The sequence below is a fragment of the Tubulanus polymorphus genome, chromosome 7, assembly GCF_964204645.1.
Source record: "Tubulanus polymorphus chromosome 7, tnTubPoly1.2, whole genome shotgun sequence".
Classification (NCBI taxonomy): Eukaryota; Metazoa; Nemertea; class Palaeonemertea; order Tubulaniformes; family Tubulanidae; genus Tubulanus; species Tubulanus polymorphus.
Window position 1 is genome coordinate 6,254,375 of NC_134031.1, and position 20,265 is coordinate 6,274,639.

General features: G+C 39.1%; 3 protein-coding genes across 4 annotated transcripts; all 3 read right to left on the reverse strand.

Moving 5' to 3' along the window:
• Positions 1–2,113: 2,113 nt before the first annotated feature.
• On the reverse strand, positions 2,114–10,747 carry LOC141908055 (DBH-like monooxygenase protein 1). Of its 2 annotated transcripts, none has more exons than XM_074797854.1 (13): positions 10,650–10,747; positions 9,233–9,537; positions 8,077–8,229; positions 7,734–7,904; positions 7,447–7,527; positions 6,881–7,060; positions 6,488–6,590; positions 5,961–6,133; positions 5,191–5,382; positions 5,002–5,061; positions 4,440–4,570; positions 3,175–3,283; positions 2,114–3,036 (listed from the first exon to the last, which is right to left on the reverse strand). In XM_074797854.1, the coding sequence occupies exons 2-13, from the start codon at positions 9,524–9,526 to the stop codon at positions 2,998–3,000; spliced, it is 1,686 nt and encodes a 561-aa protein (XP_074653955.1). In that variant the 5' UTR covers positions 9,527–9,537; positions 10,650–10,747; the 3' UTR covers positions 2,114–2,997. The 2 variants fall into 2 exon arrangements, with proteins under 2 accessions (XP_074653955.1, XP_074653954.1); XM_074797853.1 differs by having other exon boundaries at positions 2,114–3,044.
• A 943-nt stretch (positions 10,748–11,690) lies between these two features.
• Positions 11,691–17,142, reverse strand: LOC141908056 (deoxyribonuclease-1-like). Its single transcript, XM_074797855.1, has 9 exons — positions 16,711–17,142; positions 15,811–15,899; positions 15,644–15,730; positions 15,085–15,185; positions 14,199–14,311; positions 13,742–13,896; positions 12,897–12,993; positions 12,588–12,639; positions 11,691–12,493 (listed from the first exon to the last, which is right to left on the reverse strand). Exons 1-9 carry the CDS (start codon positions 17,011–17,013, stop codon positions 12,054–12,056), a joined length of 1,437 nt encoding a protein of 478 aa, XP_074653956.1. The 5' UTR covers positions 17,014–17,142; the 3' UTR covers positions 11,691–12,053.
• Positions 17,143–17,508: 366 nt separating this feature from the next.
• On the reverse strand, positions 17,509–20,265 carry LOC141908060 (uncharacterized). The gene is made up of 4 exons (XM_074797863.1): positions 19,716–20,265; positions 18,707–18,794; positions 18,167–18,354; positions 17,509–17,827 (listed from the first exon to the last, which is right to left on the reverse strand). Exons 1-4 carry the CDS (start codon positions 20,062–20,064, stop codon positions 17,538–17,540), a joined length of 915 nt encoding a protein of 304 aa, XP_074653964.1. The 5' UTR covers positions 20,065–20,265; the 3' UTR covers positions 17,509–17,537.

The following is a 20,265-nucleotide window of genomic DNA, read 5'->3' on the forward strand; positions in this document are numbered from 1 at the left end:
GTTAAAATTTAACTCAACAAAAATTCATCTACGATTGATTTGATATTTTCTCGATTTTATATCGCGTTATTATCGACATAAGATAATTTACGAACAAAAAAAAAAACAAAAATCTGAATTAATGTCGAGGTGAAAACTGGATATAAAATCGGGAAAACCATGAATTAAGATACCATATAATTCAAATTTCTATTTTTCATAAATGATGTCACCAGGTCGATTCCGTAGTAGTGGTTGATGGTTAAGATTGTACGCTTTTCATTTGGGAAGCCTATTTTGCTCTTGACATTTTGTTCTCGAGTGGCTGAGGTGAAGTGCAAACGCGGTAAGAATTTGGTGTCGTCTAAAATTATAAATGATGTAGTAATTCCAGTTGCTCTGGTGAGAAAATACCTGATGCCGAAAACTGATGTTTAATAAAGAAGTTTCCAGTTTCTAGGCGCCATTTTGTGGCGGTCCCTCGAGGTCCCTATTGTTGCGATAATTTGCGCTCAATTATAAAACATAAGTTTAGATTGAATATCATATAGTTCTGCAGTCCCTTGTTTGACGAAATCAATTTATAAACCATTTTAAAGGAAATGAAATGCAGATATTTGCTGGCGATTCTTGGAATTTTTGAACGCAACAATTGAGAACAGTGACGATGTAAAACCAAGGACCGCATATCTTAACCGTGCGTAAAAGAAATCGCAATATTTATTAATTTTAAAATATCTAAGTATCTCTTCAAGCTATATTTCCTGTTTTCACAGAGGTTAAAGAGGGTTATTTGCAGTTTAAGCCTGCGTTGAATTTTTTAAAATATCTTTCCTGACGACTGATCTGTACCCGCTTGAGTTTGAGATTACGCGCAAAAGGGGTCTCCCACTGCGCACCGCCATTTCACTGAACATTGAGATTTGTGAAAAGAAATCGCAAAAATAAGATTTTATACTGGTTTGTAATTATCAATATTGCTTCTGATGGTTATATATTACCTTTATTTTCGTATGGTTGAAAATGGACTTTGAGTGTTTTGATGAATTCGAGTTTTGTAGCGTTGGGAAATTAAAGGATTTCTTGTAAGAGTGGGGACTTTCTGTGTTGGTTGCAAATGTGGCCTAGTTGAGAACCTAATTTGCGTTTCAACCGAATGTACCACTCATGGTTGGACACTAGAAAAAAAATCTAAGTTTTTATATATTTTTGAATATGCGGCGCAGCTGAAAGTTGCCAAACTGGACGTTGACCCCCTAAAACAGAATATCAAATGGGGACAGACATGAACCCCTTTAAATATTATATTGGAATTTTATATCAGTAAGGTTTTCTGGTCGATGTTTTCCAGCAAGAAGGTTGAGATTCATTAAATTCATCGTATGATCGTAGAATGAGAGATTACCAGAGAGAGATATATGTTAAATATGTCCTAAGCGTTTAAATTGACTGGCACATTTCACCATCGACTCTAAAACGTTTGATTTCACCGAACACAAAATCGGCGCTAGGCTGGACGGGCTGTATACGACAATTCCTCAACTGGGCCGTTCACACTTCAATAGCGGGACAAACCGGATCCCGAAACCAGATTAACGAATTGCCCCCGCCAAAATACGGTACAAAGAAGATATGGATTATCATCTCAAAATATCCCCATGGAAAATGTGAAGAAATCAAATTGCATTTAAAAATTTCTTGTCGCAAATCTCAATGTTCAGTGAAATTGCAATGCGCAGTATGAGACCCCTTTTGCGCGTAATCTCAAACTCAAGCGGGTACAGATCAGTCGTCAGGTAAGATATTCAAAAGATTTTAACGCAGGCTTAAACTGCAAATAACCCTCTTTAACCTCTGTGAAAATAGGAAATATAGCTTGAAGAGATACTTAGATATTTTAAAATTAATAAATATTGCGATTTCTTTTACGCACGGTCTAGATATGCGGTCCTTGGTTTCACATCGTCACTGTTCTCAATTGTTGCGTTCAAAAATTCCAAGAATCGCCAGCAAATATCTGCATTTCATTTCCTTTAAAATGGTGTGTAAATTGATTTCGTCGAGCAAGGGACTGCAGAACTATATGATATTCAATCTAAACTTATGTTTTAAAAATGAGCGCAAATTATCGCAACAATGGGGACCTTGCGGGACCGCCACAAAATGGCGCCTAGAAACTGGAAACTTCTTTATTATGATCAAATAAATAGTACATATTATATGATAATCCGAATATTTTCACATTAGACACTTTTGACCCATCGACATCCTTTAGGCATAATATTCGCCATCACGTGACTTCGATAAAAGCATATTCGCGACGGCTATTCTAACGCGCAATCTGCGCAGCACCGAACGTAGACATGTCCACTGACCGACCTGAACCTAAAACAATAGGTTTCATCCATGAACATGTTCAGTTGGGCTCACCCCTTGTAGCATTAACAGCCTATTCCGCCTCAACTTCAACAGATTTGAACATGAACCCCTTGTCCACACAAAACGACAAAAGCATCTGACATCATTGAGTGCTTGCAATATGTGCATTAACTTATATACCATGATCATGTTCTTGAAACAATAACGCGTGTTTGGTGCAATGAATCGAAACAGTGATTGTAAATACATTTTCGAATGATAGTACATTGTAGGATACATATTCAGAATATAGCTATTATTGAATCGTGTTAAGGCAGGGATTATGTATATATCTTACGTTAGATGGTTATTAGATTCGACAAACAACTTTTTAATTCTTTTTCTTATCATATATAGTAATGTTTTCGTTGTGATATTTAACTTCTATTCTCATGAAAATAATATATATCGATATTATTAATCCCGGTGGTGATATATATACACGTCCTTGTTTCATTCTAAGGTATCTACCATCATTTGTAGTTGGTTTAAAACATGCCAAAAACAAGGACGACAATCAACATCGGTGTTATATTCAAAACTGCGATGCTAGTTCGAAAAGCTGATGCTGTCATTTCGCAGTGCGGCTTATCGTATTGTTCATACTCCGAAAATATCTCCGGGCGGGCGACCATTTTCCTGCGGTCCTGAAATCAAGTATTCCAATTACTGCGCATTACAAAACATCAGATAGTTCCATAATTTTTCATTACAAAATATGTAAAAATATCTAGTTAGAAATATACATGATGCACGAAGTATATATGGAGTACTCACGGCATATTGATGCATGTCATCCGCGTAGCATAAATGTGAAATATTCACTTTGTTTATGGTTTCCTGGTATTGGCGCATCTGTGAATCTGTTGCATCGTTCGGAATTTCGCTGTAAAAATTTCATGATTATTTTCATAATTGCGTTGGGTGAAAAGCACATGGATGTTCTAGATACCTACTTTGGGGCCATTTTTGCTCGATTTATTGTACATTTATGTTTTATCTCATTGTATGCGAATATTATGAAGATATAAAACATCGAGGAGAAAATCAGGGGTACGGATTGGTAAAATACCATCAAAACGTGTTGAAATCGAAATCTATTTTCATTGAAATGTTACATTATTGGCATCCTCGCTTGCCAGGGTTTGATCGCCGCCCGCTGGAGCACACGCTTATACAAACCCGGGCCGCAAACCCTTCATTGCTCTATTACATCGCCCAGAATTTCTCGGGCAGATAGGCTAATGCTCAGCACCCGCCAGTCTATGTCTAGCCAATCCGATGCGTGGTATTTACAGAACAAACGTCGTGCTGGTAAAAAGGCACCTGATTGGTTAGATATATAGACTGGTGGACGCTGAGCGGGAACCTGTCCGCCCAAGAAATTATGGGCGATGTTCTGTAGCTTGGAGTAATCAATCAAATGATTACTCCAAGGTAATAGAGCAATGAAGGGTTTGTATTGGCGCGAGCTTCAGCGGGCGGCAAATAAAACCTGAAAAGCAAGGTTGCATTAATGGACGATATTACTAATACATGTATAAGTTGACGAAGAAAAATGTAACAGGATAATAAAGGAGGATTGAAACAATTGATATTTTTATGTTTTTACTAAGATCGTCCATTTATGACATTTTTCCAATCAACTAGCCTCCTTTCGTGTGGCAGTCGTTTTTTTCTCTATTTGATTGCTCATTGGCTTTTGTATAAATTCACCAATGGCCATTGGATATTCAATTTGTCTGATTTTCAAGCGATTCCGAAATTGGCATCGTATTATTGAATGCTACGTAGTTCGCTTTTCATTCTTAAGAATTAGACGGAACTCCAAAAGAATAATCACAAATTCACCAACTCATTCGTGATGCGAAGCAAGGTATCCCTGGGAATTATTTGTACACTGTGATACTTAAGATAAGATAAAAACCCACTATTTACAAATTAAAAGAATTCTAAAATCGAGAATTTATTTATTGAAACAATCTAGAATATTAGAACACGACGTTTCGATCTCACCCTAAAGATCATCGTATGATACTTACTTCTTTCGTCCGGGCCATGTTTGTGCTATTGCTTCAGATGTATTGGGATGTGTTGAGCACATGGCCAACGGGATTCGTGGATAGTAGTAGAAAAACACGTAACACATTTCTTCGCGTGTAGACTCACCTCCCTGTGTGGATTTTTTCATTACTCATTATTTTCATGTTTAGAAAATCTGACCCTCGTTTGCCAGGGTTTGATTGCCTCCCACCAAAGCTCTCGCCAACAAGTTTCTTTGGTGGACAGGTCTATGTATCAAGCCAATCAGATGCGTGATATTGATGGAGCAAATCTGCTGGTGAAAAACAACGCATCCGATTGGCTTAATGCATAGACTAGTGGCCGCTGAGTAGCAACCTGTCCGCCTTAGTAATCTTGGGCGGTGTATTGGACTAATGACTCGGGTCTGCAGCCAGAGTTTGTGTTGGAGTGAGCTTCAGCGGAAGGCAATCAAACCCTGGCAAGCGAGGATGGAATAACTATGGACTTCAAGTTAAATGGCATAACACGGATGACATGCCGGATCTATTCCTCGAAACCCGCGGACGATATGTCACTTACCCGACTCATGTCAGTCCTATCCATTGTATTGTAGGTGCATTCTACCAGCAAAGAGTCTCCCTGAAACAGTAAATTTAGATCAATCTTAATTTGCATAATCCGGATATAATATTTATCTTGTATACCTGAGTGAGCTACCAGATCTCGGCGTCTACTAAGTATACAGGGTCTAATTATGCTGCTACGTACCTGTTTTATGGTTACCTTTGATGGCAGCCATCTCCAGGTTTGGTAGTCAAAATCGTACGACATATCCTCAACAATTGGTTTCAGCTCTTTACCGTTACGGAAATGACGTAGGCGAACCGCCCTGCCCAATAAGTGTGCGTGTGAGACGACGGTTATCACATGGATTTCAGTAACATTACTACGCTGAAGCGCCTGTAAAGGTTTGCATTCTTTAGCATCATCTCTTTTGTAATTTTCAATACAAGAAAATCCGTATGCGATCATAAAGATCAACTGTAATAGTACAATCCATTCCACCTGAAGATGGCCATTTGTCAACAGCCGAAACGTCGTGGGTTCAAACTGATAAATTCTATCGAATTGTGGGATTTCTTCATTTATTTTAGTACATACAATCCATGCATAATGGCAGCGAGGTGATGGCTAATATCGGACGATAGAATCAACCAACACGCAGGGCGTCCCTTACTAGAACTTCCCCCCAGAAATAACGGATCCGCTCGTGCCCTCTTAAAAAACTTTTCTGTATTGAAATTTCGTCATTTGGGGCAGGCAATCAATTTTTCAGACACCGAACAGGGCTTCTGTGTTGGAGCCGATAGAATGAGTCGTTATATCGGAGTTCAACCCTTCAAGGTAACTGCCTTTTCCCCCCAGCAGTCAAATGCGTGGCATAGTCCTAACATGCCCCTTTGTGTCCCTAAGAGTTTAGTCTTTGTTGTATGTATGCCTCCGTGAGTTGCATCTATCGTATTATATTCAGCATCTACCTTATCTATACAATTCGAGGGGCACCATCCTTCTAACTCGAATTTCTGTTGTTTCGGAGGAATGATCATAGCATCTTTTTGCCAGAATGTTATACCAGGGTACATGACACCAACATCGTGTGTTCTCATCTCACTTGTATAATGCACCCGCATACCGGAACTGTCTTTTACACCTACGTACATATATCGGAAGAAAGATTTCATTCGAATATCAAATCGATGAGATTTATATCTAGAATGTTGTTTCATTTTGATTATAATTTCCACTTGTCCCTTTCGAGCCGAAATAGCACTCTCGACCACAGTTACGCATCAGAATAATTGCAACGCGATCAAAAATGATGGGTCAGTGGTGGTGGCGGTGATGATGGTGTAGATGATAGATGATGATGACGATGGTGGTGATGATATTGGCCAACTGATCAAGAGGAGAAACGGAAAATGATCTTACACCGCGAAACTCGGTGCGATAGAAAGGTTCAAGGACGTCTGGTTAGTGTTGCAGGGTATAAACACTATATACGTACCGGACAGTTTATCGGGATTGTCGTAGTGAATTTGTAAAAGGTAGTATCTCGTTTCATCTGGGCCGCCAATTGGTAATCCTATGTGGTCTGGCATGATTATAGTCTGTCGGCAAAAAAGAAAATAAGTTTCGAGGTGATAAAACGCAGGAAAATCAAAAATTCTTAGTCCCACAAAAAACCCGCAAAGTTAAGATATCCGCTTCCTAAAATGCATTTGAAATCCGAATTTTCGATTTTTCAATTACTATTAACGAATGATTTTGCTTATGAGACTTAATTCTTGATTCGTGACAAATTGTGAGGTTCTACCTCATCGTAGCTGGGGCAATCTTTATTATCACAGAGAAAATTGACAGTTCATATGATATGATTATGATAAAAACAATTTCTTACTTCGCCTCCGACTGCGAAACCTGCAACTACAGTCAAACATCTGCCGATGTACCTTCTCATTTCCTGGCCGTAACAATGTCCATGCCTTCCGACTACGGAACTATAGTCAGCTTTTGGACACGAGTAGAGGAGCATGTGATGAACCATACGTTCGTTACCTGGCTGCACAACGTGGTCAATCTGAAAAAATCATATACATTTTATGCTAACGAAACTGGTTTCAATGTGGCGTTAGCCAAGTAGGTGTGGTGGGCCTGTAAGAGACACCAATCAAATCAAAACATATCGAACAGAATCTACTAATTAGATACATAACAGGTTCAATTCCTACGTTGGTCCGAAAAAGTGTAAACTGAAGAAGTGTAAACTTCAGTTTACACTTCTATGGTTGGTCAATCCCCAAGATTAAAACTACCAGTTTTTAACCAAACTGCTACTAACGACGTGGCGTTAAAACAAAAAGTTCAAAATGCTAAAACGAAATTGGAGGAGATGAGTGTCATATAATTTTGTTTTTCTTATGTGGCCCGAATCAGCCACCGTTACCGTCGATATACGGAACTTACCGCGACAGCGTGGTGTTTGGTTGGGAGATCGATCTCAAACATAGCGCAATAGTACGTCGTGTCAAGACTCGGAATTGTATACTAACGTAAAAATATAAAGTTAGATCGATAAGAAAATTTTCCAGTAATACTTATCGCCGTAAAATTTGAATTATATAATGCTTAACCGTTTGCTGTGAGGAATATTTTCAAATATACTTAGCACGGTTGTATTGGAAATGTATTGCAATTGAATTGTTGTGTAGTCGGAATTATGTTATGCAAACGGGTTTTATAATTCAACAGACGTTTTTGTAAACAAGATCCAGCGTTTTCATGTCTGGAGGAACTTTCGTCAGTTTAGGCTTGTCGAGCAGGTACAGCGTCTTCGTTCCGCGGGTGTGGCCGTGGTAATGTACTTTGGTCTCGTCGGAGGGATCGGTATCCGAGTAAGAATACACGATTCGCATAGCACTTTCCTGTGAAGAGATACGTAGATTTTTATGATCGGTTTTTTTTACTTGTGAAAGTGGAGAAAGATATAAATCCACTCTATCAATGCGCATGCTAGATCTTTTCTGGTATCGGGCAGAAATCGTTTAAGATTTTTTATCCCATCGAATTTAAAATCCTTTATACTACATCACTCACCTGTATTTCGATGTCGTTTTCCTTATCGCATGTGTCGAGATTTCGTCTGAAAACGAGTGTCGTTTTACCATCCGTTTCAGCACCCCGCAACAAATGCCAATCTTGCGATGTATCTATGATTGGCATGCCAATGCTAGTCGGGGCGTATCGATCCTAAATTCGGGAGGCAAAATATTATAGAAACTTTCCGTTCAGAAATTGATATTGAAATTGAAATTGATAGCTTGATATCGTGTCCGTCGAAAAATACGTTTAAGATATCTATACCCAATGTTCACCCATATCAAACTTACAACTTATGCAGCTATCAACCTGCACACACTTTGTACACACAACCCCAGGCTGCAACCCCCCTCAGACTTTCGACTGACATTCACCATTTTTGCGAAACATGTTCGTTCGGGCGTTTTTACCCCCTGCGGCGGCAGTACCCCGGACCTTTTTCTTCGAAAATGAATTAGGATGTCATGTCTGAACCATCAAATTTAAACAGACATTCACCATTTGTGAAAAAATGCGTTCGTCCAGACTTCACCGTTCAAAAGGTGATTGCCTTGTTTATGCAATTGAGATTTCTTATGAGACATAACTTGATTTATATTTCCCCCGATGATGACTCTTTGTGGAGATTCGAAAAATTTTAGAGCATAAACTAAATGCGTGCACAATTTTGGGTTACCAGCTATCGTATTATTCGTTTATGTTTTTTTTTTAGATCATTTAGCCAACTATTTTCCGAATATTTTAGAATCTATGTTCAACTATCATCATCATGCTATCGTATTTAATGAGCGGAAAAAAATCACGAAAAGGTGCACGTTTGTTGAGCGGTGTTAGTGGTTAGAGGGATCGACTCTGAGAATCCAGGTTTTGTGTGTTCGAACCCTGTATATGACGGTAGTGCCCCGGGCAAGAGACTTATCCACATCGCCTCTTTCCACCCAGGAGTAAGTGGGTACCTGGTCTGCCTCCTGGGCGCCTAGTATAGCTGCTCGCACGTAACTTCTCCCCGGGTAGAGATGACTGTTACATGGTAAGAGTTATAGGCTGGGGGGTAATAATACCGATTTAATGCAAAGCGCTGTTAAACATTGTATCGGTGGAAAGGTCTCAAAAGAAATTTAATTACTACGTCTATATCGCTAGATTTACGTACGTGAAACATAGGTGTTCCATCCTTGGTCACCCACCCGATCACCATATCTGAGCCTTTCATTGATCCGGTCGGAGACAAACCGAAACCGACGTAGCCAGTAGTCTCCACCGTCACCTTAAACGTGAGGAATCTCTTCCGGGGTTCGTCGGACTGGTCGTAGCGCCATTCTAACGAGTACTTCTTCGCGTCGCCATCGAGAAACACTTTGTTGGGAAAGATTATCTGGCAATTTGCATCTTGGAAAAACGCCAGGGCTATCGCCAATGATATCGCGGATATAAGCAGGCTCCTCATTTTGCGTTAATCTGAATATTTAAAATCATCGTTAACTGTGTATGTTCCAACAAGATGTTTTCGTTCCAGTCAGAATTTTAATCAACTATAGTAAAACCTATGGTACATAGGAATTTTGCTGAGAGAGCTTTTCAATTTACTGCGCCTGAACTTGTGAACGTTCTGCCTAGTCATATTAGATCTAGTCCTACGGTCGAAACTTTTAAATCAAACCCGAAAACATAACCTCTTAAACGAACCTATTTGCCTTAAAGTTTTTTAACAAATCGACAATTTCGGAATCTCAATGTAAAGTGCAAAAATTACTATGTAGATAGTGCGCTATATCAAGAAAATAAATCATTATAATTATGAATATTGAATGATGCTAATCACTGTATTGAATTAGTTCGTTAACCAAGGCGAATGAAATTATAGGTGAAAATCCGCAAAAAGCAACAGCAGTAAAATGTAAGTAATATAAGGAATATACGTCAAACAACTTGAAATGCCAAAAACTTGAAATATCATAACGCTAAAACCTAGTATCAAAAATAAATCAAATACCTAAATATCATTATCAAGAAACCATAATGATTCCTTGATAATGGTTTTTAGATTTTAGTTGAAAACCGAAAATTTGGATCTTTAATGATGAATTTTAATCTTACGATATTTTTAATTTTTATTAGCTTCGTGATTGTAGGACTTATATTGAAACTCTTCTTCCGCGATTTAAAGTTTTTCCTCGTCAGTAGAAATTTCAGTTTCAAATAAGGTTTTTCAGATTTAGACTGTAAAAGCTTCGCGAAGCTCAAAAACCCGATCCCTAAATAAACAATATACATGAAAATGGATAGAGCTTCTAATTCTGAATGTATTTGAATGATTATCCACGGTATAGTATCGAACTTTGCACTTTGCCCGAAGATAGAAAATGTAGCTCCCGAAAACATTTGTGCAAAGAATTTATTTACTATGAAAATGAGATTTTACTGTTTCTACTTTGATGGATTTTCACCTATCTGACCTCTGTATATACCCGAGATTTACGAATGAAACTATACTGTTTCGAATTCTGACAAATGATTGATTGGAATTTTAAAAAACGAAGTCTGTTTTCGGTTTGGAATCAAATTCTTACCAAAGTTACTGATATCCTTTTGAAAATAATTGATGTTCATTTAACACTGATGCGTTTTGATTGCCTGTTTGTCTATACAACCAGTCCCGTGTGCTTATGCTCGGCGAGTGTCAAGAAAAAATATTCTAAATTTTTTACTTCTGGAAAACCAGTCTTGCTTAACACTCTGTCGTAAACACAATTTCTAATTTTAGTTCCGTAACCGTACCTCACTCTAGGGCGTAAAGAGTATTGAAATCTCAATTATATAGTTTGCACAAAGGGTTTCTTTTCTTTATAGCCTCATTTTCTCATTTTGTCGATAAAGTTAAAGGAATTTTAGTTTCACGTCGACATTACAAAAACGGCTATACAAAATATTGAGAGCGAGGTTTAATATGATCTGAGCAATTACAAATAATTCGAAAATGATCGATCCAATGTTACGGAGTAACGCTAAGCCCTCCGCGGTGTTCTGCTGAAATTAGATCACCCTCGTTGCTAATTAAAAATCTTATTGAATAAATTTGATTTTCAATCACGGTGCACAATTTTTGAGTAACCCAAATAGGGGTATATGTATGTGCATAAGTCTCAATCGGTCCCGTGTCTCATCTTCGCTCATCAAGGGATTTGAACCCACTAAGCTTTAAGTCGATCCCCGAACCCATTGACCTCGCGACTCTTTAGAGTCGTTACCAGCCGACCAGAATCCAGTCGTGCCAATCACAGCGCTTGTAACAAATCACATTAGGCTTCTGTTGAATTTCCCATTGAATGGACCAATCAGCGAACGTTAAGCGAACGAGGAAGTATATCGCAAGTTGATATATGACGTCACGCGCAAAAGCGCCAATAATGGAATCTCGCGTCGTTAGGCCAGGGAGTGCCGGAGCGATATGGCAGGCGAAGATGAGAATAGACGTTGTAAGTCCTAAAATCTCCACCCAATCAATGTTTTTCTTAAAACTCATAAACGCCCTGGACTCGGGGCCTTTTTATAGATTTAAACGAAAAGTGACAATCTTATAATTTACGACATAATATATTCAAAATGTCCATAAATTACATGTGGCCTACCCGAGGAATAGATTTTGAACTATCGTCATCAAAAGCCGCGGTCACACGAGAGCGTTTTGACCCGAGCCAACCATTCACACCGATGCCAAATTGGGTCATACCGGTTCTACTCGAGCACATTTTGGCATCGGACCAAAGAACATCGGATCAGGTAAAATTGCGCGTGAATGCTTTACTGGTTCTGGAAGCAACTCACTTCGCTTTGTCAAGGCATTGTTACGAGTGAGTGGTTAAGGATGATCGCACCCTCTAATTAGACACGAACCAAAATTTGACTCGAAATCAGCTTGAGCCAAATCGTACCCGTGTGATCGCCGCTAATGACTATGGAATCCGCTGTAACATTCACGAAGTATGCACCGATACCGTTATCTTGCACGTGATCGGTATTTCAAATCGACACGCAACGGTGATATCGTAATTGTCATGTAACCAGTGATCTAGACCGTAAACGTACGGCGGCGAACTATGGTAAGACGCTAGACCTTTCGCGTTCAAATTCGAAGACACAACGCTCAACGCGTTATTGCTAATAACTCCGGGGAAAGCCCTCTGAAAACATTTCAGCGCGCCCATAACATCGGGTTCGTAGTTCCGTTCGGCTCGAACCTCGTAGTATCGCGTTTTGATTTTCAACGGGGTAATCAGGAAATTCGCCCGCGACCTAGCGACGGATTTTTCCTTCCTGTAGATATCGCGTACGCGGTTTTCGTCGATAGCAAATCCACCTTCAGTTACGGAAAACGACCATTCCATATCCAGTTTTTGTACGACATTCGGGTTTTCTAGAAATTTCGACGAGGTCATATTATATACGAAATATTTTCAAAAAAGCCTGGATTGACGGAAAGTCATTTCGAATTGGAGACATGTGCTTACTTTTTCCAATGAATCCCATTTCTATTGGATAATGATCGCTTACGTCATAGACCTGCAATAACAATGTAAACGATGAGCGGGGATGGACCTAGGAAAATAGGTAGATTTCGTTTGGTTTTTTATTTGGTGTCCCTTACAAACCCACCACACCTGCTGGGAGCGAATCAGGGGGAAAACATTTTAATGGGGAGGCAGGGGTCCGGACCCCTTATACCAACCCCTAAATCCGCCCCTGATTAAGGTGCAATTGATGGCCGGTTAAATAAATGTTAAATAAATGTCATCACTAAAAAAAACTGTGGTACACACCTCGGTGTCGTTTAAATTATAGATTTCATCAAATCTGTATATGTTCGTGAGACCAGGCACAACGGCATCTTGAAGGTTAACTCCCGCTACTACAAATCTAAAAATTCCAATTACCATCATATTATCTATATCTATATACACGTGACATTCGATTTGGTGAAGTGTATAAAAGAGATTATCTGCAGTAAGTTTGAGTTCTAGTGACAGAAGAGCCTGTGACAGACGAGGAGAATTTCATCGGACAATCATTCGCCGTTTCGTCTGCGATTGAATTCGGAAGCAAACAGTTGACTCATTTATGGGATTCGCTGATCAAATGATCACATGATTCAGTATGTAAGTATTTCAGCGGAGTGAATTTAGCAATCGCTGATTAAAGATTCGTCGATGAGGTCTGGCTTGTTTGATCTGTGCGAGTCGATTTGCCGAATTTTTGCCAAAAATTGCCAAAAATTCGCATCAGTTCCCAAACCCGAAAAGTCGAAAAATCGATTCGCCGATGAAATACACTGTCTGTCATGGCCTTAATTACGTACTGGTTTTGAAATTACAGACAAGAGCTGATTAGCAATAGCCATCTATGATATATATTACTTCTTTCCTTGTGAGGCGAAAACTTAATATTTTTTGATACGAGAAACGAGATCGAAATAGAATGCGCAGACGTTATACGTCACCGCCACCAACAAAACCAAATCACCCGCCATCGTTATTCCGAGGAAGAGTTTGCACCCCATAAACTAAGGATTCTGCATTGTATTGCGTGGCGTTGACAACCATATGAATCTAAAAGTCAAAACTTGAAACGCTGAAAAATAGTATTTCGTTCGCGAAACATATCATACCTATCATAAGCGCAATCTGTGTTTCCAGTAGTTGTGTCTGCGCAGTTGTCCAACAACCAATAAAATCGATGATCTCTTGACAGAGTTACTTTTGGCCAATCGCGACTTTTAAGGAAATCACAATCAGCGTTGAAATCTCCCAGGATCATTATATCCTTAAAATACAATTTTCGAACAGGTTTTTGTTCTATTTTGTTTCAGTCAAATTTTTCAAAACGTCTCAATGCAATGACTTTTTGTTTGTTTCGTTTTGTTTGCTATCCACCATATCATCAGAGAGCTTTTTAAAGTTATTGTTGCACGATATATTTCCTCCGATGCTAGATAAGTTTTCTTGAAATTTACATCGTTTATTGTCAAGTCAAATTTCAAGTCCTACGATGGACTTTTAGAACTTTCAGAGCTATTCTAATCGAGGAGAGTTACAAATCTTGGTGGGCTAAGTTCATATATTTACCTCTAAATCCCACATTTTCCGAACCTTCTCATAAACCAACGTAAGATTGTTTAGTTCATTAACTACGTCATCTGGTCTCGTGTGTGTGGCAATCAGTGCAAAATCCTCAACATCTATTATGCGAATATATGACCCATAAACTGTCGATCTTTTACATATAAAAATCATTTGTATGCATCTACGAACCTTTGATGCATCTATGAACCTTCAGATTGTTTTTGATGTAAAATAATTCATGAAAATCTCAAATCGGGAGGCGCAAAGCCCACCGCACACGATCGAAAATTGCGCACGCAAATTGTGCTGTGCATACTAGGCGTTCGCCGCACACTCTATGCTCAAATGAGCTGTGATATGCATAAGCATCATGCCTTTCACAATGCTCCCCTTGATGCAATACCCTCAATCTGGACTTTTTGCGACGGAGAAGTATTAAAGCAGAAGAATTCCGTCATATTCATGTACATTCGACAAGGATGACGGTGCTTGTAAATGGTGCACACGTATAGCGACTGTCTACGCGGGTAACCTCGTGTTGTCGGCCTTTTAAAGCTTTGAACAGAACGACTTAATCATTCAACAAAATGAACTTCTCTTCTGAAACGCATCTTTTTTTTAAAGTTATAAAACGTATATAATGCTATAAAAGTGTATACAGCCGTGTGTTCTATTCGCGCTGCTTTTCGTTTTGCTTCAGGCAATTTGATTACGGATCGACATTTCAATACAGGCCTCAATGAAATCTTACAATTCAATTCGTTTCAAAAGAAGTGTTCATTTCGATCATATGAACTCATCGTTCTGTAATTTCTAGAGTTTTAGAATGAAATTATTAATCACATATTCATTACAGTCTGTATTACTCAATATACATCAAGCATTTTACCTGCTTCATGCGCCGTTACCCGTACTGAGAACGGCGGTCTTTCGAACCCGTCCCCATTATCTTCATATTGGTACGTATCAGCGATTGTCACTCGATCCGTCCTAAAACATGCAAAAGTTTTTACATTCGCCTGATTAATTGAGTTCGATGGTCCAAACATTCCATTTTCTATTTATGAACGTTTGATTGCCATAAAATGATAATGTGATCTAAAAAAACACATCTTTAAAAGGATTCTCACCGGAGGCCAATACATAGGTATGGAACTCATGGTTTTCTTAAAAATTCACGAATTCTTAACGTTAGATTTTTTTTTCATATACATATCTATTTTTTTCTCAGTTTTTACTTCGAAAAACCTGCGATATCTGTTAATCAAAATTGAACATTTTATTTCTACGAATATGTCAAACGCTCGGCGAGAGGCGTTCTCAATCTTTCACACAAAGACCAGCAGCCATTTCATTCACCATAATGAAAGGTGGAAATTTTTTATCGCATTAATCGATCGCACAGTTTTTCGCCGCCGGCTATATCAGGATAAAGCGCGTCTCCATACCTGTAAATGAATGCGTATTGTTCTTTGTTTTTTGAACGCCCGACTCTGTCACTAATCGATATGTCGTATGGCAATCCCGCCTCATTTCTAGAACAGATATAAACAAGTATTACTGGGTCAAGAAAGAGAGATCATTTCGATTGGAACAAACGACAGCGTATACGTACTTATTGATTATTTTCAGAAGGTCCCAAATGGCTTTGTCCTTGGAATCCTGTACTTCGACGATCAAGGTTATATCATTTCTCAGAACAACCTACAGTTTTGATGTATGAATAAGGAGTGCATGCATCTCATTTTATCTGATATTTTTTCAGCAGTTCAGACTATGAGCCAATTTCGACTAAACTATCGGCTTGTAAATGAAGAGTGATGTAATAAACAGTGATTACTTCTAAGTACAATTAGTCAAATAATAGATTATTGAGTTCTAGCCGAACAACTGTGGAAATCACGGGTGTTTTTAAGCCAAGAACTTGAAAAGTTTCAATCGATCGAAAATTTGCCCTTGAATTTAGTAGTTAACACGTGGAGACCATGTAGCAGGACAGGAAGTGAAGAAACATGTAGTTTTTGTAAAACAAAACGATTCCCACCTGGAAGTTTGCAACACAGAACCTGGCAAAATTTTAAATCGTAACCAAAGTGCTGTGGGCTAAATACCCATTCTACCAACTGATCCACAGCGGCTTTCCGCGTCTTTGTAATGTAGTAGAGATAGTATAGATGGCGCATGTGTAGGTCGACTTCGAAATTTCCTCGATTGATAAAAATCATTCGTTTATTACAACCGGTACAGTATAGATATTGAATGATCAGCTGCGTGCGACCTTCTACCCATACTCCATGACCTATATGGCCACTCATCTTATATCTAATGCGCCCAAGATGCTCCATACACAATCTTGTCACAGTAGACGATTAGACAGTGGGTTTCGGGGAAAAATACATTCGTACAGTTCAACAATTGGCCTAATCTTTAACGCATAGAATAAAAAGCCAAAATGTTATAGTTAAAAAAGGATAATTCAGGCAAAATGAAAATGAAAGAAATTTTCAATACTTACCTCTGAAATAATCGGAATGGCGTGTGGTTTCTTCATTCGTTCCATGCCAAACTTTCTTACATTGAAAGCTGCTACCTTAAACGGCTTTTCGGCTAGTTTAGGAAGGTCCGATAGGTCATCGTGTAACCGATAGTTGGTTGGGTGGGGAAGCGATTTGTGTTCGTTGGCGTGCCACTTAACTCTGCCTGAGTTTTCACCGATGGATTTCCTAATATGCGCGCTTTCCGCAATTTTAGACGTACCAACATCTTGAAAAAGAGAAAAGCTCACGCAAACAACCAGCAACAGTTCCTTCAATTCCATATTCACACGCGCAGGTCAAGCAATGATGCACGAACAATGTTTTCAATAAACCAAATCCTCGTCGATGGGTTTTATGTTTTTTTGATTAATACGTCGTTCTCAATTCGAATATGAAGAACGATTCATCAACATCGAGATAAAAGTCGGACAGATTCTATGAAACTGTCCACGAAAGGATTGATAGCTGAAAAATGATCCACTATCAATGGGAAGTTACCAGCTTGGTATAATGGCAGCTATGTAGAGTACCGTATAGGCTTATGAAAACTGATAAATTATAATGATAAAGTTTAAAGGAAGGTGAATACTATAAATGATAACCAGAGAAGTCCGTAACGTTTCCGTACTATACATGCACAATCGAATTGTTTTTTGAATGCAGAATTGAATGGACTATTGGAAATATCATTCTTCTTTGACGGTATATTCGGAATGATCGAACTTAATGAATTAATTATAACTAGTTTGTATTTGAATGTAGACTTTATTGTCACCATCCGCATCAATCAGTGTACACCATAAAATCAAAGTAAACTGCACGACTCATTTTCAACATTGTTAGTTACAAGTTCTCTTCTGTTATCTGCGTGGTGTCCCGTCCAAAGTCCGATCGGCTTCGCTTCATTGAGCACAAAGTATATCACATCAAGTCCATGATGGTTAATCGTCGCAGTGCAAGTCGTGTTGTTACTCGCGAAACTTTGACAATCTGATTTATGTTTAGCTTCGATGATAGCGGAAGCATATTTTCCAGCGTCCAGCGGAGCAGACAAGTAATCCGTAGTTACCAATTCCAAGCGCAATTCTGGAAGAGCTGAAATGTATCAAATGTACACGTTAGCTTACATCATACTTCTTGGTTACCGGTGATTTTATTGACGCTGTCAAAACCGTTACAACAATGTTTTTAGTATGCGTTATTCAAAGGGGTTCTGTTTGGATGTGTGCACTACGTCAACAATATTGGTATTCCAAAATAAAAATCAAAATTGTATAGTTTGACGTTCATTTCGTATTTAGATACATTTTATACTCTTTTCATATCTTTTTGATGATGGATTTTTGAGTGGATGTGCCCTATACGTCATCAATTTTGCGGCTAACCCGGTTAAACTGGTTGCCGGCCATCATTTAAAACTAAGATTCAATTCACCTTTGGAAAATATTTGTAAAGCAGGAAATACGGACTTCGCGTCGAGCATGTGAATCTTTAGGAAAAGAATGTTCATATCTCTGTGGTAATCTGCTTCGTCGTACATGCCTGACATCAACCCTTTCACTGCAGCTGTCAACCAATGGCTCTGATTTACTCTTTCTATCAGCTGTTGCGCCCAAAATGGACTGTAATATATAAGAATCACTAAAACTAATATTGGAAAATATATAATATATAAATATGTAGAATGAAAGAAAATATATACTCATGGAGTTATCATATCGGTTTTCGATAGAGGAAACACTGAATCATTTACTATGGATAGTTAACACTTAAGAAGGCTAAACACTAAGGCTCTCGTTTCTCCTTAGTCGGGACATTTTGTAATACGCAATAAAAACGCAATAAATAATCACTTCATTTCTATAGCTGTCGGTGTGTTATGGTAAAATTGTACAGGGTGATAGGTGGTGAGCCGGGTAAATCTTAAAGCTAAGCAAAAAGGAGAAATAAGATATCAATATTATCCTCGCTTACCCATTATCGTCAATGAATTCACCGAAAGAAACCGAAGTCTCCGCATCTATGACCAGCTGGCGAAACAACTGTGTATACAGGCAAAAACCTGAAATCGTGTATACAGAATATCACAATCAAATCACAACAACGATGGAAATAGAGTAGGCTCACTTATAATGATGATGATGATGGTGGTGGTGGAGGTGGTGGTGATGGTGGTAATAGTGGAGGATGTGATGGTGGTGGTGATAGTGGTGATGATGGTGGGGGTGATGGTGGTGGTGGAGGCTGTGATGGTGGTGATGGTGGATGTTGTAATGTTGTGGTGGTGATAGTGGTGATGATGGTGGTGATGGTGGGGGATGTGATGGTGGTAGTGGTGATAGTGGTGATTAAGCTGGTGATGATGGTGGTGGTGGAGGTTGTGATGGTGGTGAAGGTGAATGTTATGATGGTGGTGGTGGTGATGGTGATGGTGAAGGTTGTGATGGTGGTGATAGTGGTGATAATGGTGATGGTGATAATGGTGATGGTGATAATGGTGGTGGTGATGATGATGGTGGTGGTGATGATGGTTGTGGTAGTGGTGGTGGTGATAGTGATGGTGATGGTGGTGGTGATAGTGATGGTGGTGGTGGTGATGATGATGGTGGTGGTGACGATGGTTGTGGTAGTGGTGGTGGTGATAGTGATGGTGGTGATGATGGTGGTGGTGGTGACGATGGTTGTGGTAGTGGTGGTGGTGATAGTGATGGTGGTGGTGGTGATAGTGATGGTGGTGATGGTGGTGGTGGTGATGGTGGAGGTTGTGATGGTGTGGTAGTGATGATGATGATGATGGTGGTGGTGATGGCGGAGGTTGTGATGGTGGAGGTTGTGACGGTGGAGGTGGTGATGGTGGCGGTGGTTGTGGTGATAGTGGTGATGGAGGTGGTGGTCTTCTTTGATTTTAACACTGTTCAAGTCTTCGACACTTTAAACCTCGACACATGAAAACATAGAAATATAGCACGTGAAAATATCTTACCAATTTTCTTCCAATCCGGACTTGAATATGTTTCTTGTAGAAGGGTATCGAGTTTTTTCTCGTCTAGCATGGTATATATTCCATACTGATCTTCATTTTCCACGATTGCCTTTGATGTCATTAACACAGCTAGATGTTTAAAATCATACCACGCAACGCCTCCAGGAATGTGGTGATGATTCTCGTCGTCTTCGGCCGTTCCGTGCGCGGTCAATATGGCTTTCACTTGTGGCAGCGTAGCGAGGTAAGACATCAGTACATTTCTCGCTTTGATCGTCACAATATCTGTATCACCGCGAACTGGGGATAACCGCAACAATATATCCACATTCAATCTCCCAGTCTCCATTACTTTATATGTCACTTTTAGAAATTACAGAACTCCCATCCAACCGTCGTTTAATCTTCCATTTCTATAGATATTTTAGCTATAGTGTTATACGTACTCATTCCATGTTTTATTTTATTGTGACGTGCTATGGAAATATCCAATTCTCCTATGTTCATAATGGAACTATCAGTTTCTGTGCGCTATCGCGGATAATTTCGT

Bases quoted from the DNA above. Each gene is read 5' to 3' on its own strand.
- LOC141908055 (XM_074797853.1), bottom strand. From the start codon at position 9,526: ATGAGGAGCCTGCTTATATCCGCGATATCATTGGCGATAGCCCTGGCG. The intron at 7,905-8,076 runs GTGAGTGATGTA...ATCTCTTCACAG, and splicing joins AAAACGACATCGAAATACAG to GAAAGTGCTATGCGAATCGT. The intron at 5,062-5,190 runs GTACGTAGCAGC...TTACTGTTTCAG, and splicing joins CAAAGGTAACCATAAAACAG to GGAGACTCTTTGCTGGTAGA.
- LOC141908056 (XM_074797855.1), bottom strand. From the start codon at position 17,013: ATGGAATTGAAGGAACTGTTGCTGGTTGTTTGCGTGAGCTTTTCTCTT. The intron at 15,731-15,810 runs GTACGTATACGC...TATCTGTTCTAG, and splicing joins CTTCTGAAAATAATCAATAA to AAATGAGGCGGGATTGCCAT. The intron at 12,994-13,741 runs GTATGATATGTT...TGGAATTTTTAG, and splicing joins ACAGATTGCGCTTATGATAG to ATTTGTAGTAGCGGGAGTTA.
- LOC141908060 (XM_074797863.1), bottom strand. From the start codon at position 20,064: ATGGAGACTGGGAGATTGAATGTGGATATATTGTTGCGGTTATCCCCA. The intron at 18,795-19,715 runs GTAAGATATTTT...ACACGATTTCAG, and splicing joins TCCGGATTGGAAGAAAATTG to GTTTTTGCCTGTATACACAG. The intron at 18,355-18,706 runs GTAAGCGAGGAT...TATATATTACAG, and splicing joins GAATTCATTGACGATAATGG to TCCATTTTGGGCGCAACAGC.